Source organism: Quercus lobata, chromosome 7 (assembly GCF_001633185.2).
Source record: "Quercus lobata isolate SW786 chromosome 7, ValleyOak3.0 Primary Assembly, whole genome shotgun sequence".
NCBI lineage: Eukaryota > Viridiplantae > Streptophyta > Magnoliopsida > Fagales > Fagaceae > Quercus > Quercus lobata.
In genome coordinates, this window is record NC_044910.1 from 38,820,141 (window position 1) to 38,839,296 (window position 19,156).

The 19,156-nt window shown below is 39.8% G+C and overlaps 2 protein-coding genes across 2 annotated transcripts; both read right to left on the reverse strand.

Annotated features, from left to right (window-relative positions):
* Positions 1-320: 320 nt before the first annotated feature.
* Positions 321-6,792, reverse strand: LOC115953069 (cell division protein FtsZ homolog 2-2, chloroplastic-like). The gene is made up of 8 exons (XM_031070548.1): positions 6,575-6,792; positions 5,382-6,148; positions 4,576-4,875; positions 3,777-3,867; positions 2,316-2,440; positions 1,406-1,498; positions 842-907; positions 321-767 (listed from the first exon to the last, which is right to left on the reverse strand). The coding sequence occupies exons 2-8, from the start codon at positions 6,030-6,032 to the stop codon at positions 636-638; spliced, it is 1,458 nt and encodes a 485-aa protein (XP_030926408.1). The 5' UTR covers positions 6,033-6,148; positions 6,575-6,792; the 3' UTR covers positions 321-635.
* Positions 6,793-17,467: 10,675 nt separating this feature from the next.
* Positions 17,468-18,972, reverse strand: LOC115952594 (transmembrane 9 superfamily member 5-like). The gene is made up of 2 exons (XM_031069767.1): positions 18,580-18,972; positions 17,468-17,731 (listed from the first exon to the last, which is right to left on the reverse strand). Exons 1-2 carry the CDS (start codon positions 18,798-18,800, stop codon positions 17,512-17,514), a joined length of 441 nt encoding a protein of 146 aa, XP_030925627.1. The 5' UTR covers positions 18,801-18,972; the 3' UTR covers positions 17,468-17,511.
* Between the last annotated feature and the right edge of the window lie 184 nt (positions 18,973-19,156).

A 19,156-nucleotide genomic window follows, 5' to 3' on the forward strand; every position in this document is an offset into this window, starting at 1 on the left:
AACATGCCGGAATTAGAATAGTGCTCTTTCAGGCTTTGGTTGCTCTCAACTGTGATTAAAAAAACACTCAGATTTCCAATAAAACATACATGCAAACCAAACAAGTTAATCATGCTGCCTCTTGTTTTACCTTTGTGCTGGAGTTCTGCTCCACATGAACCGCATACTGGAATATCTGTTTTCATGTCATTGATTTTGTAGTATCCTTCATTAGATAATTGCTATTGAATAGTGATAGAAGAGTTTTCTAGGAATATATGTGGCTTTGGCTTTCCCTCACATAATGAAAAATTAAATATGCAAAACTTAACGTCAAAATCTGATACAGGGTGTTCTATGATTCCCAATAAAACTATAAAACCAAAATCTTTCATTCAACCATTAATACATCTACATCAATTTATCTCCTTTCAAGTAGGTGCACTCTGTACAAGCCATTTATTAACAGAAAATCTTCAACTTAAGCGTGAAAGAAACTCAACTATTTTTAGCTATTAATCAAACAAGAATATGTTATCCTTTCTCGGAGCAAGAAACCACCAAAAAACAAGCACAAAGATTTTCTAGTACCTACTAAAGTGTACTTTTAATCCCTGAGAAGGGATGTGAAAGGGAAGAAGTGTTTTATGGGACTCCTAAACTCTTGGATAGCGTGAGCGTCCTTTCTTCTTTAAGAAGTCTGGAATTTCCACTGAACTGCTGTCAGTGAAAGTGGGAGGTCGCCGATTAAACCCAAGGCCGACATCTCCTTGTGCTAGCTGACTAACCTGCCAATTGACACAACAAAGCAGAATTGATAAAATGAGAGAGAGAGAGAGAGAGAGAGAGAGAGAAGCAGTACCTGGAGGGGCCTCCCTTCACTTTCTTCTTGGCGTTTAAATCCAGTAGCAATTAGTGTTATACTGACCTGAATGAGGAATCAAAAAATTAAAGTCCGTCGTTCACCAGATACAAAAAAGTTCAGATTCAGGTCACAGGAATATGGCAGGGTAAAGTTTCAAATGGAAAAACTAGCCTATGCAGGACAGGTATAGTCATGACACTTCATTTCTGTGGTACATTTTAGCTAACATGCAAAATACTAGAGGTGTAGAAAAAGACCTCAGCGTGCAGATATGCAACTCACACATTCCCTTACAAGAGAGCAGACAATTTTCCCTGGCAAACAGAATTGCAACAAATAGACATAGGAAAAGCATTTGATTTGATTTACAAAATGACATGGCATAGCAAGACCACCATATACTAAATTACCTAAACATGATTTTTTTTTTTTTCTTAAATAACAATGAAAATTTTGCATCCAATATTAATGGCACATTCAGATGATGGGTGTAGACTGTTGTGGATATGTCCAGACAAATAAAAGTTTACCCTGCTTATGTTAGGATAAGCAGTAACTTACTTGACCACTAAGTGATGGATCTATCACTGCTCCAAAAATCAAATTGGCAGTTGGGTCCACTAGGTCATAAATAACCTCTGCTGCAGCATTTACCTGTGACAATACCCACATGGAAATTGAAGAGAAAAAGACAGATTTATCTGTAATAAAGTTTATAGTAGAATTTCAAAATTAACAGGCACTTCAAGACAATTCTCAACCAAATAATTCTCTAGAGAAGATCAACACCACTCTACAATTTTAAGGAAAAATAAAAGTGAATTTAATCTCCTTCAACTATACATGCATTATCTAGTTGGCTTTGAGGCAAGATATTAACAATGAGGTTGCAAGATCTCTCCAACAGATTAAAATTTAAAAAACAATGAAATTTTATTTTAATGGCCCAAGTACTTCACACAACCTTTGCCTAATTTGTAAAGGAATAGAAATTTAACAATGGAAACAGATAAAACACAAGAGCAACACCACAAATTTCGAACAAATTTATTTATTTTTTGATAGGTAATAACAAACTTTATTGATAATAAAAGTACAATGAATTTATGATATGAGTATGCAATTTGACGAGTTTTATATGATAGATCCTTAAAAAAATATAAAATAAATCAGGACATGGCTGTTGAAATAATTGCTTAAGTTTCACCCAAAAAAATAAATTGCTTAAGTGAGTAGCATTAGGTGCAATGCACCTCTTACAACTATTCCTACCTACACTCCATAAAGAACTTCTTTCTAAGAATTGGTAGCACGGTAAATTTTAGCTAGGCTGCAATATATTAGATGTTACTGTTACCAACATGACATCAACTCTCATGCACATGGGATTACATTCAGAAGATGCCAAAGAAAATTTGAGGCAAAGAGAAAGACAAGGACACAGGACAAGTCCTCCTGTAGAGAGAGGTACCTCAAATAATGTCAAATCATTTCCGCCTGTTATATTCCACACAATTCCAGTAGCCCTCTCTATGCCAATATCTAGTAAAGGTGATTGTATGGCATTTAATGCAGCATCTCTTGCCCTGGTCTTCCCTACACAGAAACAAACACCAAACAATTTTTTTAGTGTTTTACATGTGCACTTGATCAGAGTATTCCAAGAATTCTGGTATACGAAGCTCGATGAATAGGTATCTTCAGGCAATGAACTGCCAATAGCATGACAGGCTAAGCTAAGCATCATGACAAAACCAAATATGACCTGGACTGACCAATCTTTTTTCATCCAGGTCTGCTTAAACATAACATTTTCGTATACCGAAATGTAACTGTAGCAACAATTATATCTAGAAACTTTACTTATCAAAAAAAAAAAATATATAAATATATATATATATCTAGAAACTTTACCTTGTGCGTGCATGTGTGTCTGAAGATCAAACTGCATCTAGTGCAAAAACTGCTAAACACCTTGATTCCTTTTCAAGACCTATAATCATCGGACCTTAATGCACTAGTAGCTATTTTTCCAAACCGACAGTTGGAATGCATATTACCTTTCATACTTGACAACTACATAAGCTGAATTTGATAACTAAGTCATCTATGCAGCCCTCCCATTCAAGTTTCGTCCAAATTTTAAGAAGATAAGTGTAGTTATAAATAGAACCACCACTTACAACATGCAACTCACAGTTGGATTGTTTTCTGCATAAGGTCTGGGACACCCAGTTAGAAAGGGTTTAGTTTCTGTATTTTTATTTTCCAACAATTGTTGTAATGAGTCCATCTTCACAAAGAATCCAAAATAATGCTAGATGAGGGAGGCATTATTCATTTCACTAGTTTCACTTTTCTGGAAATAGGAATGTGCACCAGACACCAGTATTGTGGCAAAATTGACTTAGCTACATGTTTGCATTGATTAAGAGGGGGAAAAAAAGATTCTAGGGAACCTAAGCATCCTTCTAGATTAAGTTCAAATTCCAGTAAAATACAACCACATAGTGAATTGGACTTACTAATCTTCCGAATTTGAAAACATTAATTGCCCAGAGCATCAGCTTTTGTCTTCTAGACTCTACTATTCCAGGAATTTTTTCCTTTTTAAAATTTTATTCTTAGGCTTAGGCAAGAATCAAGCCTGAGAAAAGCTCAAATCCATCCTGAACAACAATGCGTATCACATTCCCTTCTCAAAAATAACTACAGTTGGATTAAAAAATATATATATTGAGAATCGTTCTTGAGATTATTCATATCACTTAAGAGGAATCCATTTTAAAACATAAAAGTTAATAGAAAACACTAAATTGGAGAGGCAAAACAGTAAATCTGGTTCAGGAAAACATTATTTTTAACTAATGATTATAGCCCTTAAAAGAAATCAGAATTCTAAACACTCTTCAAAGAAATAGCTTGAAATTACCAGTTGCAGTTCCTATTCCCATCAATGAAGAACCTGCATTTGCCATTATAGCTCGCACATCAGCAAAGTCCACATTTACTAGTCCTGGTATCTGCAATTAAAGTGACTCACCACCAATTAGAGTGCTAATCATAACTCTAAGAAACAGAAAAAGATTTAAAAAGCAAGAGTTATCCCCTCTGTTTACCTAGAAAATTAATGATGTATCAGAGATATCACTTATTAAAGCAATACAACAACAACAACCAAGCCTTAGTCCCAAAAGTTTGGGTCGGCTATAGTTCCTCCACAAACCAATCAAGGTCAGCCATGTGTATTTTTTTTCACCTCATCTATGTGCACATTTATAGCAGTTTATGCACATCAAGGAGTTTCAATGTCCATAGGTTAAAGGTTCTAAATTTTCATAGCAGTATATCAGTAACATGAACTGCATCTTGTTATCTAATACAATATGGTGATACACTTTGGTAAAATGCTTTCTGTCTAACAGTAATAGAAATAACCATATTTTGAAGCATAGATACTATCAGAATTTAATAAGCTTCTATAGAGAATGCTAACATACATTTCCTAGTCTTTCCACCATTCTCTATGATTATGAATAAAATTGTAAGGTATCACCAAACACTATTGTGGTCTATGGGAAGACAAAGAAAGTTAATAACATATCAAGTATTAGCCTCTTTCGTACTTTTTTCTTTCATTCCTTCATTTATTTATTTACTATCATTGTTCTTTAACCATGAAATGGAAACAATATGAAGTACATATTACAGGTTCTTTAGGCATCTCGTACCATAATTATGTCAGAGATACCACGAACACCTTGACGAAGGATGTCATCAGCAAGGTTAAATGCTTCTGTTACTGGGGTAGACTGGGAAACTGCAGTTAATAATTTGTCATTTGGAATGACTATCAGCGTATCAACATTGTCTCTTAAAGCTGCAATTCCTTCCTGGGCTTGAACTGCCCTCCTTCGCCCCTCAAAAGAGAAAGGGGTTGTGACAATACCAACAGTCAATATGCCCATTGACTTTGCAACCCCAGCAATTATAGGAGCTCCACCAGTGCCAGTTCCTCCGCCCATTCCAGCCTGCACATATAGAAGTTTAGAGTCCTAATAAGAGGAAGATAAAAACACTGCTCAAACAGCATAGAGCTGCTAATATTGTTTTAGGAAAGTAATAGAATGTGAAATTGGTAGGGTATAACTGCCACTTGGCAGGAGAAGAGTGTAAAAAAAAAGAAAGTATTTGACAGCAGAAAAATAAGTCCTTTCACACAGGCATAATGATACTCATTGTTGATGAGAAGATAAAGGCACTCTATCTAATATCATTCTGGGCAAGCCCTCAAGATGACCCAAACACGGTATGTGAAGAATAATATCTTCCCCCCCCCCGCGCGACCTATTGTATACAAGTTTGCCACTCATTTGTGATGTTATTCTAAAGATTGTTATAAAAGGAAGTATTTGAAACAAGCATACAATAATAAAAATACATAATGGTCTCATAGTCAGAAAACATCAACAACAACGCAACAATGTAGAACAGTTTCTCTGGAAAGTCACAATGGCTGAAGAGAAGTTGAACCTACCGTAACAAAGACCATATCTGCTCCATAAAGTGCCTCTTCAATTGATTCTTTGCTTTCTTTCGCAGCATTCATGCCAATCTCTGGGTTCCCACCAGCACCAAGACCCCTCGTAAGCTCTTGACCAATTTGCAGACGGTTTTCAGGAAATACAGGAGACATCCTCATGGCCTGAATATCCGTGTTGACAATCCAGAATTCCACACCCTTCATTGCACTCTCTATCATACGGTTGACTGCATTCGATCCACCACCTCCAATTCCAATAACTTTGATCTTAGCATCATTGTAATTATTTGGACTAGACGTATCTCCTAAACTCTCTGTGACATTTCCACCTGAAGTATCCTTTCTTGGGTTATCCACGGTATTGTTCCCATCCCCTCTGAGCATTGAGACTTCAGGGTGTAGATGCAGAAAAGGATCTTTGTTATGATATGGACTAACACTCTGAGAGTTGGCAGAACACTTAAACTGAGGAAAGGATGACTTTTGGCGAGCACCCAAAACCCCATTCTTCTCCTCAGACATTGTCACACAACAACCTATCCCAAAGTGATTCTCAATTGACACTCTTCCTCCAAGCACAGTTAATACCCCCATTGGGTTTCGAGTTCTAGGAGGCATCAAGCTCGTTGGCATACAAGTCGCCATCTTGTAATCACAATACTCGAATCTCACAAATAAAAAAAGCTAATTTATATCAACAAATTTTGGACCTCAAAATATCCTAAAGTTCAAAATTCACAAAAAAATCTCTCTTCCAAGACCTGTTAAACAAAAACCCAGATGATCAAAACAGTACCTAGCAATAATTTGAACACCACATTATAGAAAATACAGTCTATATCTGTTTGTGAGTGGCTCAACAAGAGTTCAACTTACAACTTCAACAACAAAAATCTCAAAAATCATATGATATGTTGCAGACTAGTCACAAAAACACAAGACCCAGAAAATGCTAATGTGTTTATAGTTCACCAAAACAAAACAAAAACAAAACCCCTGGAGACAGTACAGCATAGCATCAAGGTATTCCACACAAAATAATGAAAATACTAGTGGCCAACACAGCAACAATTACCAAATTGTGTCTGAGCATAAGGTCAAAAGCAAAGAGAGAAGCAGATATGCTAAAATGACACACCACTAGACCAAAAAAATGAAGCGAGAGAGAGAGAGAGAGAGAATGGTACCTGGGTTGTGAAGAAAGAGACCTGAGAAAGCCGAGGAGTACTAAGATATAGAAAGAGCGAATCTGCTGGAAGCATTTGGGTGCTGAGTCGAAAGGTGGTCGAATTGGGTTTAGCTGTTTTGGCCTTGCATTAATGGTTACTACTATTCACTCCTTCTGTTCTCTCACTCTCTCTCTACCTGGGTTTTGTTGATAATACAAAGTATAAAAAATCTTGTGGGAAGGGGCAAAGTTCCAAACTAGTAATTTGTCTTTTGTTTTTAGGTTATTTTAGGAACACCCCAAAAAACAATATACTCCCTAAAACTTAGGTAAATTTAAGGCCAAAATGCAAATTGAAATTGGGGCAAAGTTCCAAACTAGTAATTTGCCTTTTGTTTTTAGGTTATTTTAGGAACACCTCAAAAAACAATATACTCCCTAAAACTTAGGTAAATTTAAGGCCAAAATGCAAATTGAAATTTGTGCTGTCAATTTTATATTATTGACTTCAAAGATTTATGAATTACATAAATTGACCCTCCATCTTAATTTTTTTTTTTTGTTAATTATGATTGACTGAAAATGGTCACATGGTGTACACGTGACTATACTATAAAATTTTTTTTTTTTTGAAATAATATGTGCATATTACATAATCAATTTTCGTCAATTACAAATAACAAAAATAGAAATGGAGGACTCAACTTGTACAATTCCTAAACTTTAGAGGTAATAATACAAAATTGATAGCATAAAGGCCAGTTTGCGATTGACCCAAATTCCAAGGGGTCTTTTTGCATTTGCCCTAAATTTAATTTAAAAAAAAGGCTGATGTAGTGCACTTATAACAACTATTGTATATTCACAAAACACACACTCAACTAATTCAATATCAATTTGAAGCATCATAGCACCTAAGGAAGTGTACATGTGCATTTACCCACCAACCTAACAAAAACCAACACAACCTAATCCAACCTGACACCTTGGGTTGGTTTTTTGTGGATTGGGTTGTGGTAGTGTCACCAAGCCTACACGGTGTTATCAAGTTGACTTTAATACCATTTGTAACGACTTAAGAGAAAATGATAGTAATATCTACACTAAACCCCAAAAAGATTATAATTGATGAGTTATTTATAAAACCTAGATGAACCAAGTATATGCCCAATGTGAACTAAGGAGACACCTACACAACACAAACTCAGCTAATTCATTAGAAGCATCATTGCACCTAAGGAAGTACCAATGCATTTAACCCACAAACCTAACAAAAACCAACAATACTTCATCCAACCCGACACCTTGGGTTGGTTTTTTGTGGACTGGGTTGGGTTGGAATTTTATTTTGTGCCTTGAGTCAGGTTAGGTTTGGGTCGATAGTTTTTTCAACTCATTTTACAAAATAAATAAGTTTATTTTGTTATTTTTTACTGGTGTGTAACCCGTACATATGCACGGGTACAATTAAAAACAATCACAATTGCATAGTTTAAATTATAAATTTTTTTGAGAAGATGTTCAAATTATATATGGTATTAGTTTACATATTTTTTAAACCATACATTTTTAAAATATGTAATGATTTCTCATTTTATGTGCATATATATATATATATATGATCTAGAATATAATTGGATTTAGACTTTTTGGTTTTTGGACCCAATAATTCACTTGCTTTAAAAATTAAAAAATTAGATGAACATGTGGTGCGCAAAATTGGACTCCAATTGAGAATCTAATTGGATTTGGATTTTTTGATTTTTAATCCCAATAATTCAATTGGCACAAAAATTTAAAATTAAATGCGATACGTGGTGCAAAATTGATAATCCAATTGAAATCTAATTGGACTCTCTTTTAGCTTTGACTTTTAATATATATAAATTTTAATTTTTTTTAATATGATTTTGTGGGTCCGAGAGGTCTGCAATCCGGCCCAAACTCTATCTGGGCCCAGGGCCCGTGTCGAGGAGGTCTCTTGCCGAGGACGAATGATCGATGGCCTGGGTGTCAAGGGGAACGGCTGAGAAATTACCCTGTCCTCGGCATTCCAGAGTTTCAATGGGAAGACCAACATCTTGGTGGAGGCAATCCCCAAACAGCCCCCCCAAGGGGATGTGAGTGGAATGGGGTCCACAAGGAAGCAAGGTGTAAAACTGGACCAAGGAAAATGCGTCCCCTCTTCAGTAAATGCACCTGCCAATACCCAGAGCTGATTAATGAGAAAAGACGTTTGGACGGTGTAAACTTCGATCCATGCAACCAATAGAAAGTAAGAGAGGACGGTTGATGGGATGGATACAGAAATAAGCACCTGCCTGACCAACAAGTGGAGGGTCAGGATCAACCAAGACAGACTATATAATAAAAAGGTAGGTGCACCAAGCAAGGGGCTGGGAAAAATGGCCAAAAACCAGAGCCTCCCAGCCCACCTCCAGGAGAAAGATTCCAGGGGTGAAGAAAACTTAACCACGCATGAACACCATGAAAAACTCACCACCTGGTGATTAAGGCCTAGCCTTTCAAACCCACGCTCTACAAATGATATTGTTTGGGCCTTTTTACGCGCGAACCCAACACTGCTACGGTTTGTTACGAATCGTGTCCTTACAATTGGCGTCGTCTGTGGGAAAGGCTTGTGTGTTGGCATAGGCGGTGGGTCGAGAGAGTTCCCTTGTCATTTCTGACAACTGGTTATAGAGTTTTAGGGTAAAGTTCCGCTAGGGGCTATGCTTCTTGGCTAGGGGCTACGCTTGGTAGCGTTAATCGCACGGATAATTCTAGGGGCTAGGCCGAGGAGTTAACTCCCCTAAAGCCAAGGTCCAGCGCCAAAGGAAACTAGGTTTTGGACAGAACTAAGGCATTGCATAGTCCTCGGACTCAAGCCCATGGGGAAACCAACTACCTGGATGAGGAAAACTAGGTTTTGGACAGAACCAAGGCATTGCATAGTCCTCGGACTCAAGCCTATGGGGAAACCAACTACCTGGATGAGGAAAACTAGTTTTGGATAGAACCAAGGCATTGCATAGTCCTCGACTCAAGCCTATGGGGAAACCAACTACCTGATGAGAAAACTAGGTTTTGGACAGAGGCATTGCATAGTCCTCGGGACTCAAGCCTATGGGGAAACCAACTACCTGGATGAGGAAAACTAGGTTTTGGACAGAACCAAGGCATTGCATAGTCCTCGACTCAAGCCTATGGGAAACCAACTACCTGGATGAGAAAACTAGGTTTTGGACAGAACCAAGGCATTGCATAGTCCTCGGACTCAAGCCTATGGGGAAACCAACTACCTGGATGAGGAAAACTAGGTTTTGGACAGAACCAAGGCATTGCATAGTCCTCGGACTCAAGCCTATGGGGAAACCAACTACCTGGATGAGAAAACTAGGTTTTGGACAGAACCAAGGCATTGCATAGTTCTCGGACTCAAGCCTATGGGGAAACCAACTACCTGGATGAGGAAAACTAGGTTTTGGATAGAACCAAGGCACTGCATAGTCCTCGGACTCAAGCCTATGGGGAAACCAACTACTTGGATGAGAAAACTAGGTTTTGGACAGAACCAAGGCATTGCATAGTCCTCGGACTCAAGCCTATGGGGAAACCAACTACCTAGATGAGGAAAACTAGGTTTTGGACAGAACCAAGGCATTGCATAGTCCTCGGACCAGCCTATGGGGAAACCAACTACTGGATGAAAAAATTGGTTTTTGGACAGAACCAAAGGCATTGCAATAGTCCTCGGACTCAAGCCTATGGGGAAACCAACTACCTGGATGAGGAAAACTAGGTTTTGGACAGAATCAAGGTATTGCATGGTCCTCAGACTCAAGCCTATGGGGAAACCAACTACTTGGATGAGGAAAACTAGGTTTTGGACAGAACCAAGGCATTGCATGGTCCTCGGACTCAAGCCTATGGGGAAACCAACTACTTGGATGAGAAAATTGGGCACTAAGCAAGACTTAGCTACTATGCGTGATGTCGAAAATGGTGCCTATATCTTCGTTAAACGAGGGTTAGAAATGAGTCTAAAGCCTCTGCGGGTGCAAATAAGTTAGGGTTTGGGGAACATGATGATAAATGTATTGCATGCATAGATATTCGTACATGTTAAAATGAAATAGCGCAGAATTCATAAACAAATATTGCGTATCAACGAGGGCAACTAACGATGTAACCAGAAGGAAAAAGGATAAACAAGATTTCATATATACATGTTCAAATGCTTGCAAATCATCAATAAATTAGGAAGTTTTTGAAATAAAAGGAAACAAGTTAATCATTAAAATAGAAATGAATACAAAAGCCTAGCCAAGATCTCTACTTTTCTGCTTTTTTGTCGGTCACGTCCTGAGAGGAAGGAACAGGATCAGCTTCGATGCCCGGGAGGATGGTCCCTTCTGGGGAAGGCTGAACAGGGCCAGCACTGGTACTCCGAGGGACCACAACAAGGGGAATGGCCTGTGGCGGCTATGCAAGTGTGGCTGGCTCCTCTATACTAGACACCTGAATGCCAACCACGGGCTCAGTAACCTTTTTAAGTGCCTCAGGACCCGTATGCTGGGATATCATTATCACATCCTGAAGTTCTCCTTCTTTGGGCGCCTTGCTAGAGGAACCGCTGGCCTGTAAGTCTTCCGACGGGGTGATCTCTTCCTCGGGTTGATCACACGTAGCCGCGGAGCTGGTAGAAGTGGCCTCACGGATGGCCGCCGGGTAGAATATGCTCTCCGCCTTCCACAAATCAGATGAAGCATCCACCCCAGCTTGCTTCAATGCTTCTTCCCAAACCTGGGAGCAATAAAACCTACACACTCCAAGAATCTGCGCCTTAAGGGTGGCTTGGGTCTCGGCTACTCCCATGTTGTAACCGTCATCTTCGGCCATATTCTTGGCAGCCTCTGCCTCATTCCTAGCAAACTCGGCCTCCTGCTTTGCCCTTTGGGCTTCATCTCGGGCATATTCTACCACTCCCTTTTTATGCACAGCCGCGGCCAGCTACTTGTTTAAATCCTCGATCAGGTCTTTGGCTATTCGTAACTGGTCCTCGGCTTCAAGTGCACGCTTTGTTTGGTCCTTGGCCTGTTTTTGGGCACTAGCAAGGCCCGCCGAGACGTTATCCCTCTCGCGGGTAGTTATTGTTAAGTCATCCTTGACTTTTGCAAGTTCATTTTTAGAAGCTTCGAGAGTCTTTGAGGTCGTTATGCGCTTCTTGCGTTCGTTCTCGGCCGCCTTACTCCTGTCGTGCACTTCTTCCTCCATCCTATAGGTTGCCTGGAGAGCCTGTCAAGAAAGATGAGCGTGTAGTGAGTGACAAACCGGTGACAAGAGTTAATAAAGTGTTAGGTTTCAAGAAATCTTACCATGCCCAAGTATCTCTTAGTACTGAGAAAAACCTCCTGCATCCTCATTCTCCTCAGCTCATCCATGTCATTAGGGAGTAACATGGTTCTCCCTAATGCATCCGCCACGTAGCCACCCTCGCCGTCTCCAAGGTCCCTTAGAGAGGCCGTCTCCAGTAGCGGACTCCCGTGAAGCATTGGGGCAGGAAGCCAGGCACTCGGTAGGGACTGGGAATCAATTCCCTTTCCCTTGCCTTGAGAAGTTTGAACTTCAGTTTCTTTGCCCTTGCCTTGGTGTCCGATCTTCAGTTGTTTTGTGCGCGGAGTCTCATCCTTCTCCTTAGGAGGTTGGGATTTTCCCTCGTCCACAACGTTCTTGCCCTTGGGGCTCCTCTTTCTCTTGGAATCAGCACCTTCAGGTCGAGGAGGCCGAGCTGGTTGGGAGGAAGTGGGAAGTTCGGGGCGGGTGGATTGTGGCTGGGACTTGGTGGAGGATGACCTGATTTGGATAGTAAGGGGCCGAGGTGGTGGAGGAGGAGTATCGGGTTATGGTGTTTCCTGTGTATCCTTCCCTGGTTGGCCCTTGAGGAGTTGGAGAAGAGGGGTCAAGGGTATTCTCTTGACTCCCATCTCGGCTTGAGAAGAGGTATCTATTGACGACAATTCCGTCTCGGACAAGGCTGGGTCACCTATGTCACCAGGAGGGTCCTCGGATTGACAGACTAGGTCAAATACCCCAAAACCTTCCTCGGGCTGATCTGGCTCGTCTTCGTCCTCTGCTACTGGGTGAGACGAGGAGGGGCCCACCTGTGGGATGTTCTCGGGGACAGCTGGCTCCTGAGAGATTAAGAATCCCGTCTCAACTACGGTAATTTTTGGAAGCCAAGGACGGCGGGCACTGATCACGTGCCTTGCGTCCCCAAATGACTTCTGAACAGGAGGGTACCCTAGTATTTTGTGAGCTGCTCGGACTTGGCCATCTCTGTCATTCACAAAAACCGCCGCTTGTAAAACGGTCTCCAAGTCCGCCTGATTGACTAAGTGAAAATGCCATGTGTAGTCGTGTTCATCTACAAAAAAAAGAAAACAACAAACATATATGCATGGTTAGCTATCAAACAACGTTAGATTAGAATGGCGTAAAAGGTTATCCCCCTTCCATTCCCAGTACCCCACCTGGTTCTCCTTCTACTACGGGGCATGGATCGCCATCGTGCCATTCCCCAGAGACGATAAGGAAATCCTTGTTCAGTCCCTTGTTGGAGTCAGGGAGGCACTGGATCAACCGAACCCTTTCGTCCCTCGATCTCATGTAGTAGGTTTTCCCTTTCAATTTTTGGAGGTTATAGCACCAGTTCACGTCATGATGGGTCAGTCTTAACCCCATCTTCTCATTCAAAGCGTCCACGCACCCCAGAATCCTAAAAACGTTGCCGGCACATTGGGTAGAGGCTAGACGAAAATGTCTGAGATAACCCCTCGTCACTGGCCCCATAGGGATTCTCATACCTCCCTCAACAAAAGCGAGGACGGGAATTACCACCGCGCCTGTTCCCCTCTTATAGTGCCATTCCCCCATCTTACAGTGCTCCAGACTTACGTTGGGGGGAATTCTATAATCAACAATGAACTTATTCATCGCCTCTTCAGTATTGACTAACTTCCTCAATCTCAATTTAGTCATCTTTGTGATTTACTAAAACAAACCTGACCCGCGACGGGAAAGAAAGGGAGCCAAAGAGAAATAAACCCAGAAAAGAAAAAAAAAACACGAGTTAATGGAGGTAGGGAACTTACTTAAAAGAGGAATTACGCTTCGGACAGGCTTTATGTGCTTGAGATAGACTGGAATTAGGGCGGAAGTTCAGACGAACCCAGAATACACGCACTAAAACTTTTAAGTGTAGAACTGAAGAGACGGATCCATCCCCAAAAAATCTTTTATACTTTCTAAGGTAACTGCACACCTTTTCCCGCCCAAAAAGACCAGAAGATCACCACCGTTCGATTTCCATCATACCGTAGAACGTGGGAAGCACAAAGCCGCCCGTATTTAATGAGGCCACGTTTCGCTTTCCAACGGCTCTAGGAACGTGCCTTGGGCAGGTGAAAAATCTCGGGAATCGATAGATGACAAGGATTGATAGGCATTGGCAGATCCCTGATGTCATCAAAACCCTCCTATCCGTCCGAGGAGATGGATAGCAGGATTTTGAGGGGCTATTGTGGGTCCGAGAGGTCTGCAATCCGGCCCAAACTCTATCTGGGCCCAGGACCCGTGCCGAGGAGGTCTCTTGCCGAGGACGAATGATCGATGGCCCAGGTTGTCAAGGGGAACGGCTGAGAAACTACCCTGTCCTCGGCATTCCAGAGTTTCAATGGGAAGACCAACATCTTGGTGGAGGCAATCCCCAAACAGTCCCCTCAAGGGGATGTGAGTGGAATGGGGCCTACAGGGAAGCAAGGTGTAAAATTGGACCAAGGAAAATGCGTGCCCTCTTCAGTAAATGCACCTGCCAATACCCAGAGCTGATTAATGAGAAAAGACGTTTGGACGGTGTAAACTTCGATCCATGCAACCAATAGAAAGTAAGAGAGGACGGTTGATGGGATGGATACAGAAATAAGCACCTGCCTGACCAACAAGTGGAGGGCCAGGATCAACCAAGACAGACTATATAATAAAAAGGTAGGTGCACCAAGCAAGGGGCTGGGAAAAATGGCAAAAAACTAGAGCCTTCCAGCCCACCTCCAGGAGAAAGATTCCAGGGGTGAAGAAAACTTAACCACGCATGAACACCACGAAAAACCCACCACCTGGTGACTAAGGCCTAACCTTTCAAACCCACGCTCTACAAATGATATTGTTTGGGCATTTTTACGCGCGAACCCAACACTGTTACGGTTCGTTACGAATCGTGTCCTTACAGATTTATTTTAAGAATTAATTTTAATCCAACCCATCACAAGTGTATAAATTGACCCAATATTGAATTCATGGGTTATGCTTACATGTTTCAGCCTAATTTTTTTGTGAGGCATGAATCATATACCTTTAGATAAGTTAAGCAAACATAAACTAGGATCTGTCGATTTTCTATGTTAAGAAATTAGAGGTAGATAATTGGTTGTACCCCTCACCCCCTCATTAGCTGGGTTGACTTGAAGTTGGTAAACATTTGCTTATATTATATATATGCAACTTACATGATCATCAGTGGTCGGTGGAAGTATTTGTCCTTTGCAATTTTCATTTATGCCAGCATTGATTGAGCTTGTGTTGTTCTGGAACTAGAATTACCCTTCTAATTCTTCCAGTTTTTCATTTATTATTGTTTTGGTCTGGCTATAGAGTACTAATGTTGATCAAAATGGAATTGAATGCTAAAAAGGAAAACTAATAGGAGAAAGATATGCCTCCAAATTCCAGGTAATTTCCAAGGAAGGTGAATTCTCTACTTTGAGAGCAGCTGAATTGTTACAAAACCATTATATAATCATTAATGACTAGATAGTAAATGTTACTTCCATTGCCATTACTATAAGCTTGGCTTTTTCATTATTTTCTGTCTTCACTACCCTACACCAAGAAGCTATTTTGTAAAGGACTCTTTCTAGAACCGCCATCAATTGCCAGGGCACCACCACTAACCATGGCACCATGCCATGAACACCTCATGCAAGTCCAAGAGGTCCAAGATTGATGCTAGGATCACCATCCTCTACATTTCTTCAAGATGACATTGACTGATACAGTGATACCTGAATTGAGGGGACAGTTTGTATGAAATAAACGAATATGTAGTCTTGCTTTCAGTTATTTTGTGGCAAAGGGATTGATTCAAGCAATTCGTTTTACCTAAACATGAGCTAACTAAAACTAAAAGTGACCTATGCCGAGTGTATTTGCAATGCAACATGCAGTGGTAGAGTCAGGAATTTATCTTTGGGGGGCCATACATAAAATTAGACAACTATTATTTATTTATTTATTTTTTGTATGAAATCTAGAATAGTAATGTATAATACAATTTAATAATCAATATACATTTCAAGAATGTGTCAATAGTCCTAAACTTACCTATGAACCTAGATTTATCAGAATAAATTATCACCCATTAAATAAAATGATTGAGATTTTAAAAAATATATAAAAAAATACTAATAATTTAAAGATTGCTAAATAAAAGACAAACAATCATTAAAATTTCGACCCATAAAAAAATTATAATAAACAACAACTAAATACATGTTATTATGTTATATTATTTTATCAATAAATTAAATGTTATATAGTAGTGTGGGTCCGAGAGGTCTGCAATCCGGCCTAAACTCTATCTGGGCCCAGGGCCCGTGCCGAGGAGGTCTTTTGCCGAGGACGAATGATCAATGGCCGGGGTGTCAAGGGGAACGACTGAGAAACTACCCTATCCTCGGCATTCCAGAGCTTCAATGGGAAGACCAACATCTTGGTGGAGGCAATCCCCAAACAGCCCCCTCAAGGGGATGTGAGTGGAATGAGGCCCACAGGGAAGCAGGGTGTGAAATTGGACCAAGGAAAATGCGTCCCCTCTTCAGTAAATGCACCTGCCAATACCCAGAGCTGATTAATAAGAAAAGACGTTTGGACAGTGTAAACTTCGATCCATGCCACTAATAGAAAGTAAGAGAGGACTGTTGATGGGATGGATACAGAAATAAGCACTTGCCTAACCAACAAGTGGAGGGCCAGGATCAAAGAAGACAGACTATATAATAAAAAGGTAGGTGCACCAAGCAGGGGGCTGGGAAAAATGGCCAAAAACCAGAGCCCCCCAGCCCACCTCCAGGAGAAAGATTCCAGGGGTGAAGAAAACTTAACCACGCATGAACATCATGAAAAACCCACCACCTGGTGACTAAGGCCTAGCCTTCCAAACCCACGCTCTACAAATGATATTGTTTGAACCTTTTTACGCGCGAACCCAACACTGCTACGGTTCGTTACGAATCGTGTCCTTACAAGTAGTATATTTTAATCAAGTACATTTATAATGCCATATAATATATAATATTGATTATTGTAATAACAAATAATATATTATAAGGAAAATTAAATGAAAAGAAAAGAAAAGAAAAGTGCATTACTTGGTAATTGGGAAAGTGGGCAACAGAGTGGGTCAGGGACTCAAGGGCACAGCCACAAGGTGGCCTAAACGGAAGCTTGGGGAACCTTGTCTGTCTTGTCTAGTATAGTTTGCCATTATTAGTCACACATTCACATGGAAGCTTTGTTAGTTTTTACATTGTAAATCACGGAACTGCAGCGTAGCCTAATTCACGGAACTCTTTGAAAAGTTTTGGGGGGGCCAAGGCCCCCTTCGGTCTTGATATGGCTCCATCACTGGCAATATGATTGGTAAACGCTAGTCATCCAATTCTTGGACCACGAATAACACTGTAGTTGTGGGTGAGGTCATGGATTTTGAATCCATGGTGTTCAGTTCTTCTACCAAAAATGAAAAATGATTACTAAGGCCTCCTCAAGCCTATCAGTCAAGAAAACAACCAAAATGATGATATCTCTCTTTGGGTTCAACATAAGAAAGAATTGAATTTTCTAGTTTCGCCTCTTTAGTTGTAGGTCCACGCATTGGAAAATAACTGATGAAGCATAGAAGCCAATGGTTCCAAGTATCAAGAAGACAGCGTAGAATAGGCAAGCATTATAGCACAAAAACTCTAGCAGGCTCAGAGAAATTCTGGCTTTTGCTCTAGCATAGAAATAGAAGCCATATGCAAACATGAAAATGGCAATTGATCCCCCACGAAACACAGATCTGCATTGTCGATAGACTTAGATCAATAGATTGATAGATATTGGATGAAAAGAGATTAGTATATTGCTTCATAGAAATAAAAGATTTGATTTTTAATCAAATTAGGAACAAAATCTGGAAAAGCATGATTTGATCCTAAAATTGAATGAATTTAAACATGATTTGGGCTTTAAACTCTACTTTCAAATGTTGCAACATGGTTTTGAGCTTTAAACTGTAATTAAACATGGTCTGCATTAATGACATCCTTTCTTCTTAATGAATTTTAACATGATTGCAGTTTTTTATTTTATTTATTTTATTTTTATTTTTTATACAAGATATAAATTTTATACTAGCCTAATCTAAGTATATATGTACGTGAAACTCTCTCCTAGAAACTTGAACCTCGACCCTTAACCCTCACACCCTACAAGCAATTATACTTGTGAAGTGATTATCGCATAAAAAGTGTGCAGTGGTCATGATTGTAGTTTTAATTTCCTAGCATTTGTAACTGAATTTGAAGTACTCTTATATTAGACTATAGTAGAATTTCTATCTTATATATAAAAAAAAAAAAAAAGAAAAAAAAAAGAAGTACCCTTAAATTAGGTAGAATCCATCATGATGGTTGTTCACTTGTTCCTATAATTAGTCAAGGTGTAGAGAATCAATAATTATAGATGCACAACAAATTTTACAATTTTTTTTCATAGCTGCTAGGTGGTAGGTTGTGAGCATATATTAAAAGTGATGGCAATGGTGGTTCCATGTAAAAGTGATGTTGCACTAATCATAATCTTGAATCTCAAGTATAAAGAAAGTTAGAAATTTATGTATTTGTTACGTTGTTATAAGAGAATTACCTCCACCACCATTGGTGATCTTGCTTGGATAGCTGATAGCATGTACAAACCATTCCCACCGACACAGTTACTACGATGACTATAATAAAAGCTGTAAACATGGTACTAAGTGCACCACAAACTTTCAATTTGTACAAGCTTGCATAGATATCATCCATCATGAGGCAGATCATGCAGAAAGGCAGAAGGCCCCCAAAGAACATGTGAGCAGGTGTCTTCATGTACCAAGCCTGATTACGAATCTCACTTTGAAAGTGTATGGTGGCACAAGTTATTTCAGATGCTTTTGGGGAAGAGTACCCAAAGCTGTCACCACCCCAAATTAGGGCTATCTATAGAGGCAGATATCCAAATGATTTTTAAAATATATTTTAATGTATCATATTCTTGTGGAAGTGACACCTGCGGAAGTGACAGCCCTATTGTTATTGCCTTGAATATAATTATGGCAAGACCTGTTATGAACACTGGAACTAAGTATAGGGCTCCAGTTTGGAAAACACATTCTTTCTGCAAGAAAAAAAATGAAAAATCATTGGCCACATATTTAAAAACCTGAAATGTAAAGAGTTATAAT